The sequence below is a fragment of the Calypte anna genome, chromosome 5A (assembly GCF_003957555.1).
Source record: "Calypte anna isolate BGI_N300 chromosome 5A, bCalAnn1_v1.p, whole genome shotgun sequence".
NCBI lineage: Eukaryota > Metazoa > Chordata > Aves > Apodiformes > Trochilidae > Calypte > Calypte anna.
Genome location: NC_044251.1, coordinates 12,218,583 through 12,238,282, shown reverse-complemented (window position 1 = coordinate 12,238,282; position 19,700 = coordinate 12,218,583). Strand labels below are relative to the sequence as shown.

Genomic DNA, 19,700 nt, shown 5'->3' with positions numbered 1-19,700 from the left:
TGTTGAAAATTTTCAACTCCAGATGATACAATCAGAATATTTTCTAAAATTACACTTTTATCCTTTGCTCTTCTATAGATAGTGGACAGAGAGAGCAAGAGATCAGAAATTTAAGTTCAGGTTCACAGTAACTAACTGAGGTACCTACACAACGTTCCCAGCCAATGGAGGGTGATTTATCCTACTTAAAGTCTGAACTGAAGTTTCATCATCTTCTCTGTGGTTGATAAGAAACAAACCAAAGAAACAAACAAAACTCCTCAACCCTAAACTAAACAAAATCCCACTATGCAACCAAAATCTGTGAAGAACGAGTATATGGTTTAATTAGTAATACAGCCATAGATTAAATATCCTCTACTTACCCATTTCAAAGGTATCAAGTTGTCTAATATTACCTTAGCAGTGGGTGAATATTACAAAGGATATAGATCAATGAGTTTCCGGAGCATATCTGCAGAGGAGATGATAAACTGATGCATAGCCAGAATTATCTTTAGCAGCTGTTTGTTTCGATATGCATTTCCTTCTAAATCTGAAAAAAAAAAGAGGCTTATTTATACAGAAATCTTGGTATACCTTGGTAAACAATTTACAAAATGTTTTCTCTGAATACCAATTCTAATCAGGCCTGTTCACCTATGCTATTTCAAGGGTAGCAGTAACTTGCTAACTTAGGAAGTTAATGATTTTGTGGTGAGATCTATATAACAACTATATTTCACTACCAGGATTTGGAAGACTCTGGGCAAACCAAAAAATTAGAGGAGTAAGAAAGCAGGGTGTTTCAAAATTATACCTAATGATCTCAGCCCAGCAATGCACTTAAATGCAGATTAAGAAACTGTAGAGCAAAAGAATTCAGTTTCTGATCCATACAAGCCAGCCAGCAGCATGACTGAATTTACCAAATAGAATGGAGATATTCCTAGGTGTTTGTGAGGTTTTTTTGTACAGTTGACATCCATAACACTAAAGAACATGCATAAGTTAGGTGTTAACCTAGATGTACATGTAACAAAATAAAATGTATGAAGAAGCTCAGAGGTTAACCTATTCCTACTGCTGGTGGAGGACCTAAATGTCCTAACACACTGACTTAGACTATGTGTAACAAGGATTTTACTTGAAGTTTTTAGACATCCCCAATCTTCTGGGCCCTGTGTTGTTTTGTTAGGTTTTTTTCCCCCCTGCATATTCAAAAAAGATCAAAGGCATCAAATGCAGCTGAACATTTTCAAAAATTTCCATTTCTGTAATATTTACAAACACGCTCACTATTGTGTTTGTTAACAGATTATGTCTTTCTATGGCCTGTCATGAGAGAACCTAAGTAGCTTGAATTGAAAATCCCTTCAAAAGCAACAGAAAATCTACCTTTTTGAATAATTTTAAATACATTGCCTATAAGGATAAACTTCTAGCTGTTATCACTTCAAATAACAATAACACAAAGCATATACAGAAGCAATTAAGACTAAGGCAAAACAGAAGAGGCAGGTGAAACAGCACATTTGCAGCATATGAAGTGACATCTATTACTACAGGGGGAAAGATCCACAACATTTTCAAACACACTACACCAAAAATAAACGTTAAACTTATCCCACTTATTTCCACAAACTATTATTTAAGATTCCATCAGATTTAGTTTAAGCTGGCAGACAGGCTGACTCTATTTCACCCAGAGTAGATGTAGTTTAAGGAAGGTGACCCAGAATGGCCCAGATCCATATTTCACCAGTGAAGTTACTGTTTTATCTGACTGACACTCTGAAAGCAGAGGACATGCTGGGTATCATACAGCTGGTGTGGGCAACTTCATTCCTCAAGCAAAAACATTATCAGTTTGGAGGAAACTCAATAGAATAAACAGTCTTGAAAAATCTTACCACAGCCAGCCTCTCAGGCAAGGCATGAAGAAAAATCCTGATTAGTAAATTTTGGCAGAGCCTATGTGAACATGCATCAGCTCACTCAGCTCTATTAAGCCCAGAATAAGAATCTTAAGTATCAGGTGATCTTCAACTCTGAATGTGAGATACCATTTTCTGAACCTATCTTCTGATTGTAAGGATTGTATCACTTGGATTGTAAGGAGCAATTCTATCTACATCAGTATGGGTGAGGGGAAAGCCTTCCTGCCCTGCAGCCCCATAAATGAGAGCAGTATCAATCCCAAGTCACTAAAAGTTCTTGAGCAGCCTTCTGACTTAGACTACAAATTTTCAGTTGTATAGTATAAACCAAAGTTTATGCATTCCTTGGTTATGTTCTCAGATAACTTCATTCATTAATTAAAGAATCTTCTGCGATATAAACTGTTAGGTATTACAGCAGGTGCAGTGAGGGCAAAGCAGAAAAGTATTCAGCCAGAGAAGTGGGAAATTTGCAGAGAACAGCTAGGACTCAATATTCAGGAATCTAATACTTATTCAGGCTTCTAGTATTTGGCATTTTGTACCCTTCCAGTGTCTTCAGGGAGAGTAAAATTATTTTAGGGTTTGCACACTTTGTTTAGCCCATATCCAGGGCTAAACTGAAGCACTTTTCTCTTTAACCCAGTGACCTCCCCCCATCCAAGATGAGAAGAGAAGCCTTGTGGGTTGAAATTTAAGCATATTTATTGAAATAACACCACCATAAAATATATACACTTATACTGAGCTTAGTCCTCAGGAATAGCAGAGGGAGCAGCAGACCAAGAGGCAGGATCTCCAGGGAACAGAACTCCCTCTCCTCAGCACAGCTCCCCCTTTATAACGATCCTGAGAGCAGTGGTGTGGGTTAACCCTCTGAATCACCCTGGGGCAGTGCCCTGACTTTAGCTCCCAGCTGACTTGGGGCTCCTAATGGCCTGCCCTCCATGGCTGGCCTCCAATTCTGCCCCAGGGGAACCAGGACACCCACAGAGCCCTCTATCAATTTTCATTCATCTTTAAAAAAAAATTGGTGTTCTGGCAGAGGCTCTATCCAGCAGCTCTTGTTTAATCAGAAAAGCAGTTCAGGGGATGCTTAACTTGAAAGCCAAATGATTACATGAACACATACTATTATGTATATACAGCTGTAATTAAATGACCAGCTTCTCAGAAGTGCTCGATATAGGTCATCTCCAGCTGACAGACAGCAAGTAACTCTCTCTCCTAGCAGCTCTCCTCAGTGGGTACTCCAAAATCCTCTGCCATGAAACAACACAACACAGGTAGCACTTGGCACCAGGTTCCACACTGAATTTCTGTCCTCTAGGAGATGTCTTTTCCATTTGACCTTCTACATTTTACAAAGATGCAGAGAAAAACACTATGTTCTGCCTACTATTAGTGACGAGGTCATTTTCTTGCATGACACAAGTATGTGTTTAAATATTTTCTTGCATAATAAAAGTGCACTTAAGCTTCACAACATCCAGACCTAATTATCTCACAAGACAGGCTTCATTATGACAACATACAATTATCTTGCATATATTAAAGCAGTAGTAAATTTTTTGTCCTCCATTCTCTCACCCCACTAAAAGGCTCATCTCCACAAAGAAAAACAGTATTTTAGTGATGGTTTCAAAAAAACAAAGTGAAAGCACTGCAGCAAAATTTTGTCAAGTTCCTGGCACAGTTCTGCACCAAACAGGAAACCTGCATGGAATTGTAGCAACATGTGATTTTACAAACACATGCAGTATCAAATAATTATTGTCAACCTCCTGCTTATTTAAATAGGAAGCACTTGTCAAGTGATACAGACAATATTATTTAAAAAAAAGAAAATGGAGTCTGATTCCTCTTCCATTTGTATTTCAGAAATTCATGTGTCAAAAAAATCCATGGAGTTAAAACTGGTAAAAATGGGCTGTAGTTGATAAAGATTCCAGCTCAGTTTGGGTTTCTTAATTATCATTGGGTTTTACCCTCCTCTGAACACTAGGTCACTTTCAGAGAGCTAACCTGCTAACCAGACCTGTGTGTAAGGAAGTAACACAAGTCATGGTAAAGCAGCTTTGTGCAAATGCAACAGCCAGTCAGAGGGCTTTCCTGAGTGTGTAGCAGGAGTGTATCTGAATGCCTCAGCAGCATTCTCTTAAACCTCCAGCAGTTTGGTTTAAAACTCTGAGACTCATTTTCATTTCCGTTTGCATACCTGTTTCTAACCACACGCCCTGCTGAGCAAAAACCACTAAGTGAATACTAAATAAAGTGGAATGGGTGCATTTCAGTTAGTTAATTCACCTTAAAGCAAGCTGGAAAATACTGTGGAAGCCTTAGCTTTGTTTCATGGCAGCAAATACAATTAACCCATTGGTTAACATTCTTTTCCTGATGCAAATATCCTTATTGTGCTAAGAGGTTTTAATAAATATTCTCTGAACCAAATGAGGAGGCAGGAGTTGAATAGACTTTTTCATGTAGTATTTAACTACATGAGTGAAAGCACAAAAATTTGAAATATTATCTATGTAGTAACACAAAGCCATTAAAAATTACAATTACATGTGTGAGACTCAGAAGACACAGGGGTAGAACATCCTAATCTAGGCCCATCAGCCACTCTACTGCACTCCCCTCATGCAGCAGGGAGCAGGTTTTGACTCCCTGTAATCCATGATTTAGAAATAACTGAAGTATCACTTTCCTAAAACAGCTGAAAGAATCAAAGTATTCAAAAGCCAGTATGCAAGGCTTTAGAAGCAAACTGCCAGGTCTTGATGACCACCACGCCTGTGGTAAATATGCTCAATAGACAAGATAATTGTAATAAGACCTCACTCATGACTGCAATGATAATGCAACAGGAAGAATGCCAAGGACATCTTAACTGAACTGAATTTTGCAAGAAAGGAAAATTAGCTTTTTAATGTCTAACAGGCCTTTATTTCATAAGTATTGTCTTTATTCCATAAGCAGGTTCCAACTCTATCACCTACTGTACAATTTGAAATGAATCAGAAGTGAATCACAGAGCACTGACATCATATGATCAGTGATTAAGCTACTAAGAACAGGAATAACTTCATGTAAACTCCCTTAAGTCTTCCAGTGGTTATCAAAATGCAGCATGAAAACAAGGCAGTGCATCAAGCAATTGCCAGGCAGTCTTACTAAGCACAGAGCTGGAAGTTGCAGGTTGCTTTTCTGATGGGCTACAAAGAATTCTTGAAGATTCCTGCAAATTTTTTTTTCTGGTGTGTTAAAGAGAATGGTGTAGGGATGGTGTTATGAATGTCTGCAAAGATTATTGAAGCAGCATGGGGTTTGAAAACTGGGGAAACTGATGTTCTTAAGGTCTTAAGTTCTCAAAGACCTTGATGTATGAAACAGGCACATATGAAACATTTGAGAGCATGTACTAATGTTTAGAGACTGAAATGAAACAGCCATAAATCAACATCTCTGCCCCTGGTGCAAGGTGCAGTATTACAAGATACCCTGAAAATGGCAAGAAGCAAACAAAATTAAACTAAATGTTTCATGGATAATTCCAGGAACTTCCCTTCACAAATAGGAAACTCTTTTCCCCTTCAGCTTAAAACTTATGCATGTATGCATAAGACTATGTAGTCTTCTTACTACAAGTTTACTACTGCCATGACAGTCGTGGTACTGTGTAATAGAGGTAATCACTTTATTAAATTGATCACATTTGGTCAGAATCAGATTCCTAAGAACCCACTATCCTGCTCATCAGTTATGACACCACCACTGGGGGTCAGCAAGCAGATCCAACTTAAATAGTGTTTACTTTTTGAGTTGGAAATAGCCTTTATTTTGTAATGACAGCTGAAAGCTCAGTTTATGGCAGAAATTGTATTCTACCCTCCTGCTCCAACTCAGAATCAGCTTCATCAAAAGCTCAGTAAGCTTTAGAACCAGTTTAATTTCTTGCTGAAATTCTATAGTGATGAGAATTTCACAGCCTCTGTAGGTGACTTATTCCAGCATTTGAGCATCACTATCATGAGAGTTCTCCTTAGTGTGTAATCAAAGACATCAGGCAACTTTGGCAGCCTAAGTCCATTACACCTGACCCCCAGCAGGCAGAAAAAAAAAATGGCAAAACATACATTTTCCCTTAAATATTTTCTCTTTTTAATGCTTCCTTCATCTCTTTTCTGAGCCAAGAAACACAAAATGTGTTAATCTTTTTCTTCAAAAGATGGGTTTTCTAGATCTCTGGTCAACTCTGATATCCTTTCCTGAATCCCTCACAGCTTGCAACTTCATGAAGCAAATCCTGATATAACACTCCAGACAAGATCTTAGCATCAGAGTAATATTTTTATTCTTCTCTACATAATAACTTTATATACACATATATTTTTACACCTAAGTATACATATAAAATGTATGTATGTATATAAAAAACCATACACGTTCCTTCTCTACATGCACTTCTCCTTAGATTTTCTGCAATGGTACAGTATCATTAAACCATTTTCAGTTTTCAGTTTCATCTTCACATTGAGATCCTTTTCTGCAGAAATGCTGTATATCAGGGACTTTATTATTTTTACAACTGATCACCCCAAGCCTAGAACTTCACACTTGTCCTTCGTGAATTTTTCTTTGTGATTCTTTCAGATCCTCATTTTAAAAGTGCATAATATATTCTAGAAATAACTACGATGTCCTTAAAAATGTGATGCACTAATTTGGTAAAAGAATGATTGTTTTAATCTTAGTGGCAGCAGAAAGCAAGTGGACTCTTGTGCTTACACTTAACTCTTTACAGAATGGTCATGTTCCCCCTCACACAAGACTGCTGTAATGTTTAGCAGACAGAACAAAAATACTCTTGGAATTGTGTTAGTTGTTTTTTGTTTTGTTTTAAGTTGGCTTATGGGCCATACATGCTTGTAACTATTGAGCTATACATAAATTTATTTGCATAACTAATTGGTCTCAGGGCAAAACCACCAAAATTAAAATTGAAACAAATCAGTATTTTTCAGAGAGGAAAGAATGATGCTACTTTGTGATCAATCCTGAAGCAACAGGGCCTTAAAGAAGCCAAGTAAACACAGATCTTGTCAGACATTTTTGAAGCTTGCTGATCCTCCAAATCTACTTGGCTGCCTTCAAACTTCCTACAGAATGGGAGGGTACCTGACCCACTGCTGCTCCTCCAAACACTCCTTAACAATGCAGATATATCCAAGGCACAAGTGAGAATAATAAGCATCCAAAAAGGATAATGAGACTGTTCTGTGTCAGGGTAGGGAACATCAGGGGAGAAAAATCTCAAGGGAAAGCCATCACCCTCTCTCAGAAACAGCTTTTGGAAAGCTACATCTTGCAGAAAGAGCTCTGGGTGGGTAATTTTTTGAAATGAAAACAAGAAGATAAAAGCTCTTGTCAAGGGGAAACGGGATGATTTTGAGAAATTAAAATGTACTTCGAGAGAAACCAAATGAAATGTGGGTGGAAAGCATTCCATTAGCCTTGGAAATTCATATCAAGTACACAGAACAAGATTAAATGTTAACACCTCCCCCCATACATTGTTCTAAAGCATGTTTAAAATATTGGTTTTAGCAAATTTAGAGGAGAACTTTTTTTTATTAAGAAGTCTTTTTCTCCAAAGCCTACAAAACATTTTTTTTCCCAAAACTTTAAATCATCATACTGGAGCCACATGCACCTTTTGAGCTGCAGGCAACTCTTGAATAATTCAAGTGTGATGCCTGGCAACACTGTTGTGCTGGCATAACACAGGTGGATAAGACAAAGGAGACTCCTACAAGAGAATCAGAAACTTCTAAGGAAGGTTTCACTGTCTGACCAATGAACCCAGATGCATGCTTAGCACTTACAAAAACACTGCAGTTGTGGGATAAGCTTCTAACTGTATGATTGATTCTGGGGCAGCAGGCGAGATCCAAGGAAACACAAAGTAACCTCAAATTGTAATGAACTAGCAAACACCAAGCTTCTTTTCCTCTCAGGGACTTGGAGATGTTGCACATTGCTTGGATTAAAGTTCCTGGCCATGCTTTTTATTACTGATGCATGTTCCAACTCTACTGCTGTAATATGTTTAACTTGCAGTTTCAGGCATCTTCCCCTTAGATATCTCATTTTCATGGTCTGTTCTGTTAGATATATTTCTGCAATTAGTGTTTACATATTCTCTAGCTTCTAACTCAGCAGCTGAGCTATGCCTTCTCACACTGCCCCCCTCCAGGGAGGAAAATGATGATCACAAGAAAGTTGGGGGTGGCAAGAGGCTGGGAAGGGCCAGAGCTGGGACAACTAATCCCAGCTGACCAAAGGGATGCTCCATCCTATATCATGTTGTGCTCAGCAATAAGAGCTGGGAGGAAAGTTGTCACGGCTGTCATTGCCTATAGCTGGTGATGAACAATTAGGGCTTTTCACATCACCTGTCTTTCTTGGGTTTGTTTGGGTTTTTTCGCTGTTGGTTTTGTTCTGTTTTTTAACTTAAACTGTCTTTATCTCAGTCCACCAGTTTCCTCACTTTTGCCCTTCCAATTCTTGCTACCAGCCCACTGGGGTGGGAGGTAAGTGAGCAGCTGTATGGTAGCTGGCTGATGGCTGGGCTTAAACTGCAACAGTTCATCCTTAGACTGAAAAAATCCCTTGCTCACCATGGACTGAAAGAGTGAAAGTTTCAGGAAAACACAGCAGCTTCACATAAAAACATACCCAATCACCACACAGCACTATCAAATACCCACATACAGAAGATGCTCCCCAACTGCTGATTCAAGTGTGCCAAATTTTCAGAGAAACATTCCCACATATAGATAAATTTCATTGGTCCCAGTGGTCTACCTCAAAGCAAGACCCCTATACCTCCAAGTATTGCAGGGCATTTCTTAATATTGCTAATAATGGTATCTGATAACATTCTGTGTTACTCAATGTAAAAAAGTACTTGTTTTATTTTTAATGTACTCTTTTAAAAGCAGAGTAACATTGAACAATAGAGACTGACATTAAACATAACTGGTTCTCCTGAAGGAAGGGGAAGATGAGCTCACCTGCACCCAAAGTGAACATTTTCAAGGTGAATCTTTTTCCCCAAAAATGCATAGGTTAAAATAGAAAAGAAGCTCTTGACATCTCACACTACTGTTCTATGCCAGAGGAGTTTAGTACTTCAAAATAAAGGTATTATCTCATAACTCTAAATGATCTTTCATCATCATATAGGTGGCCCAAGGCACTGATTTTTTTCTTAATATAACCCCTACATAGATCTGAGCATTAAAACTGGCAAAGTTTGGGGATTCCTAGAGTAATCTTCAATGCAAGTATAATCTTAATAAGGATAAGAGAGTACCTGTTGGAAGCTATTTTTTTTTTCCTGAAGTTTTATCCTGAGTTATGAAGATATCCCTGTCGTAAATGTAAGTAAATGAGAAACTCCTTTATAAAGCAAGAAGTATGTTTTCTTAATTTTTAATCTATTTCTTGACTTTGGAAAATTATGTTGAAAAAAACCAACCTAAAATTAGCGAAACAGAACTTTAAAATGCTGATAAAGAAATCTAAAGTTTCTTTTCCTTGGGAAAAAATTTTCCATAGACATCAGGTTAAAAGGAAATCTATTTTCGTTTTGGTACAATCCCAATTAACTTTAATAGTTAGCTAAATAGCACTTAGTATTCTCCAGAGCAGTAACTGCTCTTCTGTTCCCACAATGTCATGCATTCTACAAAGCAGTAATGACTCTTCTGTTCCCACAATGTCATTAATTGATCATTAACATAGCTTCTGTCACTAAGTAATAATAAAGTTTCTGCACTGCATTTGATCAAATTTTGCCCACATTACTTAACATGCAACGATCAACAACATTTTAATGCCAAAAAACAAAGAATAAAATTTTAGTTCTCTTGGGGAGACTGGAGACCTCAACATTCAGCCTAGGCTTTGGGGTGAGGGGTAGAAGCCTGCAAGTTTGTGAATCATGAGATAAACACAGATGACTGTTCAGGCAAACTAGAAGAAGAAAGTAAATGACCAAATTTGCCTTTTGTGGGTGTGCTTATGCCTTGACAGAAGTAACTGCTTTCAAGTCAGAGTTCTTTGTTACAATTCAGTATATGGTAAATTTAGAAAAAGGATAAGCTCGGTACTTGAACTGTGCCCATTTTACTAGTGTTAGTGTACATTTTAACTAGACTGGAAGTCTGTACTTTTGATAAGATTAAAGTGTGTTTTTCTAGATAACTGAAAGGGGAAAAAATGGATAAAACTCAATTTTTTTGTATTTTAGAGGATAAGACAGCCACAGTTCTCCTAGTATGTGATACCAAAGTGAGTTATAAAAAGTTTGCTCATTCACAAAACTAGACAGCTCTGCTAACATAATTATCCTTTATTCTAGAAAATGGTAACTATGATTAACTTGCAGAGTTTTAGGCAGCTAAGAGGCAACCAGCCCCAGCACCCTTGCCAGGTTGCTGATTTCTATGAAAACAATTCCATGGCATCGTTCATCCAGATCAGTCTGGAAATGGCTTCCATATTTTTTAAGGTTTGTTTCCAAGCACCTCGCCTTACCACACAACGAGGCAACAAGCTAGTTTAGCACTGACCAGACACTGCAGAACAATTTACATCACAACCTACTCTTTAGACATCCCCAAGAGTAACATGACCACTAGAAGTTGTAAATTGCACTAGATTCACATAATTATATTAACATAGTTAATCCTTGAGCTTAAAACTTTCAACTCCTTTGAGAAGTGGTAGCAATGTATTTAAATCTTATTTTAACTATATTTTTTTTTCATATTGAAGATTAATGTAGCAGTATAAGAGACTAACCCCACTGCAAAATATTTATAATGGCTGAGCTTTTGTATAGAATTACATGCTCTGGGAAATATTTCATTTGCTTTCCATTTATTTACATCTCTTTTAAGAAACCAGACTCAGGGACATGTCACGGTGACATGCATTTAAAGATGATGTTTCATGATTTCTTTTTCCTGCTTTCTTTGAGCACACTCTTTCTCCAGCAGTAACTGAAATGTCTGAATTGTAGAATAAGCACAGGTCTTTTGTGTGCTACACCATCAGCACTCAAGTGACCCTCAGATGTTTTTAGGAAGACATAAGTGTTTGTATGAATGATGACTTTCAAGTGTACTCTTGGAGTTGTTTGATAGGTAGACCTAAGTAAAGTTTCAGAGCTTTTCTGCAGACATAGCAGGGAGATATCAAATTGACACTGTGTAAAGGTATGTTTTTATCCTCATTGCAAAGTTTTTAAAGATTTGTAAAAACAATTTAACCAAATGCTTTGTGTGGGCAAGGAAATGGCCCTCTGACCCTACATGCTCTACAAGCTTCAATTCATGTTAAAGTAGTTCATTGAATCTTTGAATGTATTGGTTTAAATGGTTTAAATTGTTTAAATTGGTTTAAAAATCAGCACACTTAAACCTTACTCAAGATTTGAAAAGGTACATTTAAAGATAAAGAGAGACACTTAGAGTAAAATAGACAGAAACAGGGACCTCTTACCATCATGCACATATAGTGAAAGTACAAATAGAAAAAAAAATTATCTGCTAAAATAGAGACTGCCTCACTAATAAAAAGTCAGAAAATCAAGCTCTTAGTAGCATAAGGATAGCCTTAAGGTAAAAGATGTTCTGAACAACTCCAATTTAATTCCAATAGGTAGCAGATATACAGTTAGCAAGATATCCAGTGAAGTGAACACTGTTGATGTATATATCCTCTCTATCTGTAACACTTTCTGGACCAAATACATGTGCATTTATGCTATCTGACAAAGATTACTGCATGAAGATCTAGAAAAGGTAGGGCTGTGCTACTAAGCATTTGCTTCCTGTCTTCTACTAAACTGTCAGCATTCAGTCAATATGGCCATGGACCAGCAAACTAAACCCTACTTTGTAGGTTTCAACAACAAAGCTGATGGAATAAGTGTCTTTACAACTAGGAACACAATAGGAGAGAAAGTCACATCGACTTTCAGAGAACTGTCTGCCAGTCAAAAGTACATTTTTTTCCAGGCATTTTATACACTACATAATGGAAAAATAGAGATGCAGGAGGTTAAAGTCACTCTTCTACTTACAATTCCACTCCAGAATTGCAGTCATTAATGAAGTTTGCCTCCAGATTATTCCCCTCCTGAAGCTGTCATATTCCAAGCCAAGATCTATAAATTAATTCTTTGCTTCCCTGAGCTCACATCTTGTTACCAACTGAACATCTACCATTATTTTTTCTTTGTGACCTTTCTGTTCAGAATTAACCTCTCTGATGGTGAGGTGCTTCACTGAAACTAACTTTTGTAGTCTACAGAGTTCATATTTTCCAGTCTTTTCAGTCATATTAGCCTACATTCTGCTCTTCTCTATTCACTCTCCTTCCTTCTTTGATTTCTCTTTTCCTTCAGTTCCCTATTATGAATTTTTTTTTCCCCCACACGATCTCTTTTTCATCTTGAAAAGTTACAGGCTGCTCTGCTCGTATCCTACACTTGCCCTTTTTTTTCCAAGGCAATCATATGTGATGCATTTACTTGAACTTGAGCTCTTGTCAGTCCAGGTCAAAGCAGTAAAGCATTCTGTAGGTACTTATGATGTTGAGAGATCCTGCCAGTCACGCAGAACATATTTTGAATCAGTGTCCTATATAGCAAAATGGATGAGAGTGCTTTCAAGTCTCTACAAATCTCATTCAAGACTGATATTCTCTTCTGAGACAGTGCCCTCAGTCTCTCATCATGCTCTGTTTTTTTCTGAAATCTTGCCCTAGGTTACATCCTGGCTTTTATGTTGCTTTTACTTTTGGCAATCCATTTTGATGGTGATTCATCTTACTTGACCTGATGCAACACTTCATAGGACTTGAAGAAATCTCTACTTTCAGCATCCCCTTCTCATTGTGTTATCAAATAAACACTGGTGATCTCTCAGATGCAGTGAACAGCTACGTGAGACTTCATACTACCTCATATGACCCTCACTGCTTCCGTCTCTAATGCACATGCTTATCTCATTCTTCAGTTCAAGATAAAGATGAGCCATTTCAGAGCTGAGAGACGTTTCATTTAATTACCCTGGATAAGTTTAAATAAATAAAAAAGCCTCCTAAATCTACTTTTGGAGTTAGCAGGTACAACACCACCACTGTAATTCATGCTTCTCTGTCTTCATCTTCTATCCAGAACTGTTGTGGACCCACAGACAATATCACTGACTCCAAGATTCAGCCTCTGTTCCTCACCTCTTTAACAAGGGTTTTGGATTAACTTGGCTCTCTGGACAAAATCTCTCTTTCTACAAAACATCCTGGCACACATTTGCAACACTATGGCAAAGGTTGCCCTTCTCACTCTTAATTTCAATTTAGCATTATGCCCCTTTCTTGTTTTTTTCTCTATACAAATTATTTTTTATCTTTATCCAAATTATTAGATAAAGAACTGTTCTTCACAGCTGTAAATTCTTAATACCTTTCTGGTACCTTCTTGTGATATTCTCTAGAAACATTCTCTACAAAAGGCTGCCAACTTCCCCTTACACACAATTGTTGACAGTCATACTTACACATTATTTGCTTTTTCCAAACTCATATAACTGAGTCCAGGAACATAAATTTCATCTGCATACTTTCTATAGGAATTATATTTGTAATTGTACACATAATATTAGCAAGTACAGGATAGCACTGACATGATGCACTTTGTATTTTCAAATGTGACACATCACCTCTACTGGCTATTGCTTTCTAAGACTGACGAGAACAAGTGAACCAAGGGCTTTTTCCAGAAAGTAAACTTAAAACATAAAAAACTGTGCTGACATTTTGGGGGGTTCTGTACTTTTAACCTTGAAATAAAATTTGCACAGATCACAATAATAAATTTCTAGAATAATGTACAAACTATTATAGGTCAGCATCCCTAAGACTGAAGACACAACCTCAGTCTGAATAGAATTCTTAGAATGTAGGGTAATAGCTTTACTTCAGTACTATGCATGGGAATATACTTGCTTACTCACTTGTATGCTTGGAATCACTGAGCAACTAGGAATTGTTTCCACTATTTTTCTCCTCACCCCCATCCCTAGTCAAACTCCCAGATTGAAGTATTTTTCCACATCTTGCTTTATTGGCATAATTTTTCAGTGCTTTTGATAGTAACTACAAGAACTTTCTTGATGAAACTTCATAATGTAGGTTACCTGTGGTTGTAACAGTTTCACTTTACAGTTTATTTAAATACCCTAGTGGGAAATTTTGAACATAGCTTAAGAGCATGCATATCATAGAAGATGCACAAATACACAGCTATGAACTGCCCAACTAAGGGTCTCAACTTCTGCACACAAATCATAATTCTAGCAGTCCTTAGTGAATTAAAGAATATGTTTCACTACAATTCACATAGCTGGACCTATATACCACTTCACTTGTCAAGATACAAAAAAGCCCTATTTAGGGGACTACAGTAAATTTTCTAACTGTAGTATAAAACATTTAGAAAGATTCACATGCATATATAGCTGAAGTGGACAGGTACCTTTGCTTTTCTTTGTCACTTTAGTCCTTATAATACAGGATGCACAGAAATCTGAGTACACAAACACTGTGCATACTGATATATACAGAGTATCAAAAACATTCAAATAACTAACCAAACAATAATCTCTCATTCAGTTTCATTTACACTACTTGAAACTGTAATTATTTCCCCAGAGTGTTATCATTTTATATTTTTAATACCTTTTGTTCATAAAAATGTGGGCATGTTAATATTGGTCAAGCAACCATAATGTTAAAAGTGCATGAAGGTCTTAGATGTGCTGTAAATGTCTTATCCCAGTCAAATAAAGCCTATAAAAATATGAATCAATACTTGTTCAGGAATTAAGGGTTTAGAGGAGTTCAGTGGACATACTTTTTAAAGTAATTAAATGGAGGAGATATTAAGTCAAAAAACCTCAAGATATTACAACTATACGTTTCATCAGCTTTTCTTCAGACATGCATTTCTCTGCACATGTTCATTAAAAGGCTTTAAAGGTTAAAAAAAACCCAATAAAACACAAACAAAAATTGATGTCCAATGAATGTGAAAGATTTGTCATTGTTCATACAGTACTTCTGTGCTGTATCACTAGATCAGCACTATGAGTTAATACTTAACTCCATAGGTTAATTATTTTAGAGCTTAGTGGGTGTTCAAGTACATTTATTTTCTAAGAACTACTTTGCAAGTTGACTTTGACACATGCTTTGGAACTATCTCATAGTACTGAAAGACAGCATTAAATGAACAAATGCACTACTTACAAGAAAATTATCAAGAATAATTTTTAGAGCCTTCAGAACTAGCATATTTTAATAATAGAAAAAATAAACACATTTACCAATGAAAAAGCTTGAAAAGGAAACTAGGGATAAAGGGCTCAGGCAATAGACATGCTTGTCCATATATTACAATTTTTATTGTAAAAAGACCAATGGATAACTTAAAAAGTTACAGGCTCAGGATTGGCTAAAAAAAGTATACTTTTGTGGTTTTTATTTAGATTTACTCTCTTTTGTAGAGTAGCAACTTAAAATCTATACCTAAAGCAAGAAACAATTTGAAGCTATTTCATCTAGCTTCAGAAATAGCCTTGGTCATTTACAAATACCCAACATGCACGTCTTGTTCACAAACATTATGAGAACATTACTGCAAGATGCAAAATACGATTAGTGGCTAAAGTTTACCAGATTGGTGCTTGAAGGAACAAACAAAAGCCATACAGAAGTATGGTCTTATTCTCTCAAGAAAAAAGCAGTACTCATGCTAATCTCTTAGCAAATACCAAACACATGCATAAACAGATCCACGAGACGTGCAGTCACCAACAGTATAGAAAATTCTCAATCACATATCTCTAGTCTGCTAATAAACAAATGTAATTCACTAGTAAGTGACCTAAATGTAGCCATGTTGACAAAACCAAATTAATATTATTCTAAAAAAACCTCCAGATACTCACCAAAAGACTGAATGCAGGTTTCAAGTAGATCTTCCAAAGTGGCCCCTTTGGCTAAATGCCCCAATGGCACCATCGTGACCTGGGTGGTATTTGAAAGGCTGTGACAGTGACCAATGTGCTTCAGCTCAAGTGCTTCAGGGGCAGTGCCACATGCTTGGGCAGGCTGCCTAAAAGAAAGCACAACAGTGAAGTAAATATAAGAAGATTGAGTGGTAAATTTTACACTGCATGGGAGAGGTGAAGATATTTGAAAGAGAATTAACTCCCTGTAGCTGGGGTGCTGAAAGACATAACCCTCCCACTTAATACATACACCAGAGACTGTTCAGTGACTTTTTTTTTCTTTCTTTTTTTTTTCCTACAAAGTGTGGATTGCAGAGCACACTGCTATAGAGCTCATTGAATGATGTCAAGATTACCACATCTTGTTACTTTGTTGGGAATTATGTTTATGATGAGACTTCAGCATAAGCAAAAAAAAAACAAAAAACAACCCTCAAACTATGTAAGGGGAATATTGTTACACAGTAACAATATCATATATCAGTAGCAATATATATATCATATATCATAATCTACCGTTCATATTTGTACATTCACCAGAAGTAATTATAATTTTAAAAGAGGAAAAAATTCTAATTATAATAAAATAATACACACATTTGAAAACACCAGGCTAGCTTTATTGATTTCATTTGGAAACTGCTGTTAAATAAAAAAAATATCAATGCAACTTTGGAGTTTGAGTATTTCACAATGTAAACAAAAAACAGATTCGTTTGCACCCATTATTTCATACTGCAAAGTTTTAAAATTGCATCACTGACTGAAGTAATGTTTTTAATAATGAAGGTAAATGAGGCCAAAATAAAGCACATATTTCGTTTTAGGCTTGTATCATATAATGACTTATTTCAATAATGTGTATGCTTACAGATAATATTAAAGGTTGTTCATTAATTCTGTATAAATAGTAAGTGGGCACATCATTATATAAATGAAAAGTGCCGAAACATTTTTGCCTAAAAATAACAGCAATCACTTCAAAATTTGACTTGCCAGTAAATGGCAACAACCTCTGCTGTTTTAATAAAACATAGGTTTATTTCAGGGATAATTTGCACTCCACAGACTTCCTGAACAAATAACTCCAGCATATTTAAGCTGCTATCTAAAAGCTATCAGACAATTTTTCTTGAACACCATGCAATATTTTTATTAACAAACTGACAGTGCTGAGAAGAAAAGGCACAGAAGTTTATTACAGACAGCTAGGAAAGGTAAAGACACAAGCATCCCTGTAGAGGGACTCCTAGATTTAGTTGGAACCATACACTCTGGAGAAGACAGACTGGACCCTAACTCATTCCAGTGAATTTCAAGCCTTCTCTTAAATTTCTCTCTCATTTGAATGTCAGGAAAGCTATGAAACTGTGGATGATGTCACTTGCAACCCAACACTAACCTCAGGCCTCCACAGTTTTACTACCAGGAAAACACAAGTCTGACACTTCAGAAGTAGTGACCATCACTCAGCTGCTCCAGACCTGAGCTGACAGTGGGTATGCAAAGAATGCTCGCTTCCCTTCCCCCTTTCTCTAAATTTCCCTCTCAGCTTGGTGATCTGACTTCCTGTTCTTATACAAACACAGCAAGGGCCTGATCAGCTTTCAAGGTTTTCTTTTTACCAGCTTAAACCCTTTTCCTAACTTTGTTCCAGTGCTTCAACACAAGACAGAGTTACGGCAGGAAGATATTTTAGGTCTTGGCAACTCCGAGTGTCAAAAAAAGTGTCCACACCCCCACAAAAGTTTATAACACTGTGGCCGACTTGGCAACACCGGACAAGCAAAATGCAGCCGGTGACACGTCGGAAACCAGCCATTCATTAGAACAGATCCCCTTGCAGCAGTTACTTGACACTAAAAATACATGAAAGCCGTGCTGTAAGGCGGCGGGAGGGGCAGGTGGGGTGGCGCGGGGAGGGATGGGGACAGGAGTATTTCCACTACAGGCTATTTGGCGGCGGGGAGGAAACCACACACAAAGGACCATCAGCCCGTGAACTGACACCCGAGACAGGAGGCTCTTCGGCGGCGAGGAGGGGACATCCCGCTACCGGCCCCCCCGCGGACCGCCGGCACTGCCGCAGGTAACCGGAGCCCGGGCGACCGCCGAGCCGCCCCTCTCGCCCGGCGGCCACGCTGGGCCCGTAACGTGAGGTTTTTCCCAGCCCCAGCCGACCGACCTGCCTGAGGCACGCTTACACCCGAAAGATGAAACAACATCCTACTCCTATACACCCCCTCCCGAGCTTTTCTCCTTTCTTTCCCGTCCGAGAGGACGTCGGTCGGCCCCTGCGGAGCCCCGCCTGCCCCGACTACGACCCCCGCGCCCCGCGGAAGCCCACGGCAGCCCCACCGCGACGGCAGCACCTCACACCCGTTCCCCACGCGTGTGGCCCCTAGACCTCCCGCCGACGAACGCCGAACCGCCGCAGGACCGCAGCCTGCCCCGCGGTGGGGCACCGCCGTCCCGTCCCGTCCCGTCCCGCGGCGGTCAGCGGGAGAACAAAACAGTGGCGGCAAACTCACTGGTTTTCTCTTCTTTTCCCTAAGGTTCCCATGTCGGTGCCAGCCGCGGCTCCGCCGCCCGGCCGGCTCTGCCAGCAACGCAGGCAGCGGGGATATGCGGGGCGGTGGAGGCCGTGGGGAGCAGGGCGTCCCCGCACATCGCCTCCTTCCTCCTCCCGCCTCGCCGCTCTCCCGCTCCCCGTCTCGCAGCGGGAGGAGTCTGAAACCAATTCAAGTGGGGCAGCGGCGGCAGCCGCCACCCGTGACGAGCGCAGGCGAAGATCTTATCGGGAGAAGGAAGTGCTGAGCTACGGGGCTGCTCTTCTCTGAAGCCAGCGGATTTACCAGGTACCGCAACGCTCTCTTCTGCTCACACCGCCTGGCTCTAAAACAGCCGCAACTTTTTCCACGGCACAATTTCGACCCGGTCAGGGGGGGCCGGGCCTCCCTCCCCTTTATGCAAACCCCCTCCTCACGCGTGTCTCACGGCAGTAAGCATGCCACCGGAGCGCTCCCGCCCGCGGCCCCGGCTGCGTGATGAGAGCCGCTACCGGGGTACCGGGCCAGGCTGTGCCGGGGCCGAGGGACAGGGACAGCCGAGTTCTAGACCGAAGCCCTGCCCGTTCCCCGCGGCAGCATCCCGACCGCACCGACACCGAATCCCGGCCAGGGGATACCTGTCCGTCGCTGGGGTGGCCCCACGCGTGCCCTGATCCCGCACGCAGATTGGCTGTCTGGCCAGCAGTCGGCGGAGGGGCGGGGTGTCAGCTGCGGATCTTCCGCGCCCCACCTGCTGCCCACCGCAGCGGCGGAGCGGGCGCCTTCCCATGGAGAGCCAGGGCGGGGCGGTGCGGGCCTTGGGAGGAGGCCGGGCTGGTGGGGTTGGGGACAGAGCGTTCAGCTCCTGATCGCAGGGACGCGTAACCTGCTCCCGCTTGGGTACGCAGGGCTGAAGGAAAGCGTCTGTGTGATGCTGGGGTGGGGGGCACAAAACCGAGTTACGCACATTAATGATGATTTAAAAGCCTCTGTGCTTATTTGGCACCATATGCTCTCCTTCCAGTTTCATCTCAGAACAAGGAAAAGGTACCCTCTAGTTTTCATTGTCTTTATATCAT

General features: G+C 39.5%; 1 protein-coding gene across 6 annotated transcripts in view; it reads right to left on the bottom strand.

Moving 5' to 3' along the window:
- Window positions 1-19,339, bottom strand: part of RASGRP1 (RAS guanyl releasing protein 1) — a 42,831-nt gene extending 23,492 nt beyond the window's left edge. Inside the window, exons 1-3 of one of the 6 annotated variants that reach the window (XM_030451606.1) lie at window positions 19,260-19,339; window positions 16,010-16,176; window positions 430-535 (exon numbers count right to left, since the gene is read on the bottom strand). In XM_030451606.1, the coding sequence (XP_030307466.1) occupies window positions 430-535; window positions 16,010-16,082 (179 nt within the window). In that variant the 5' untranslated portion in view covers window positions 16,083-16,176; window positions 19,260-19,339. The other 5 variants (XM_030451607.1, XM_030451602.1, XM_030451605.1 and 2 more) reach the window with 5 other exon arrangements.
- Window positions 19,340-19,700: the final 361 nt, after the last annotated feature.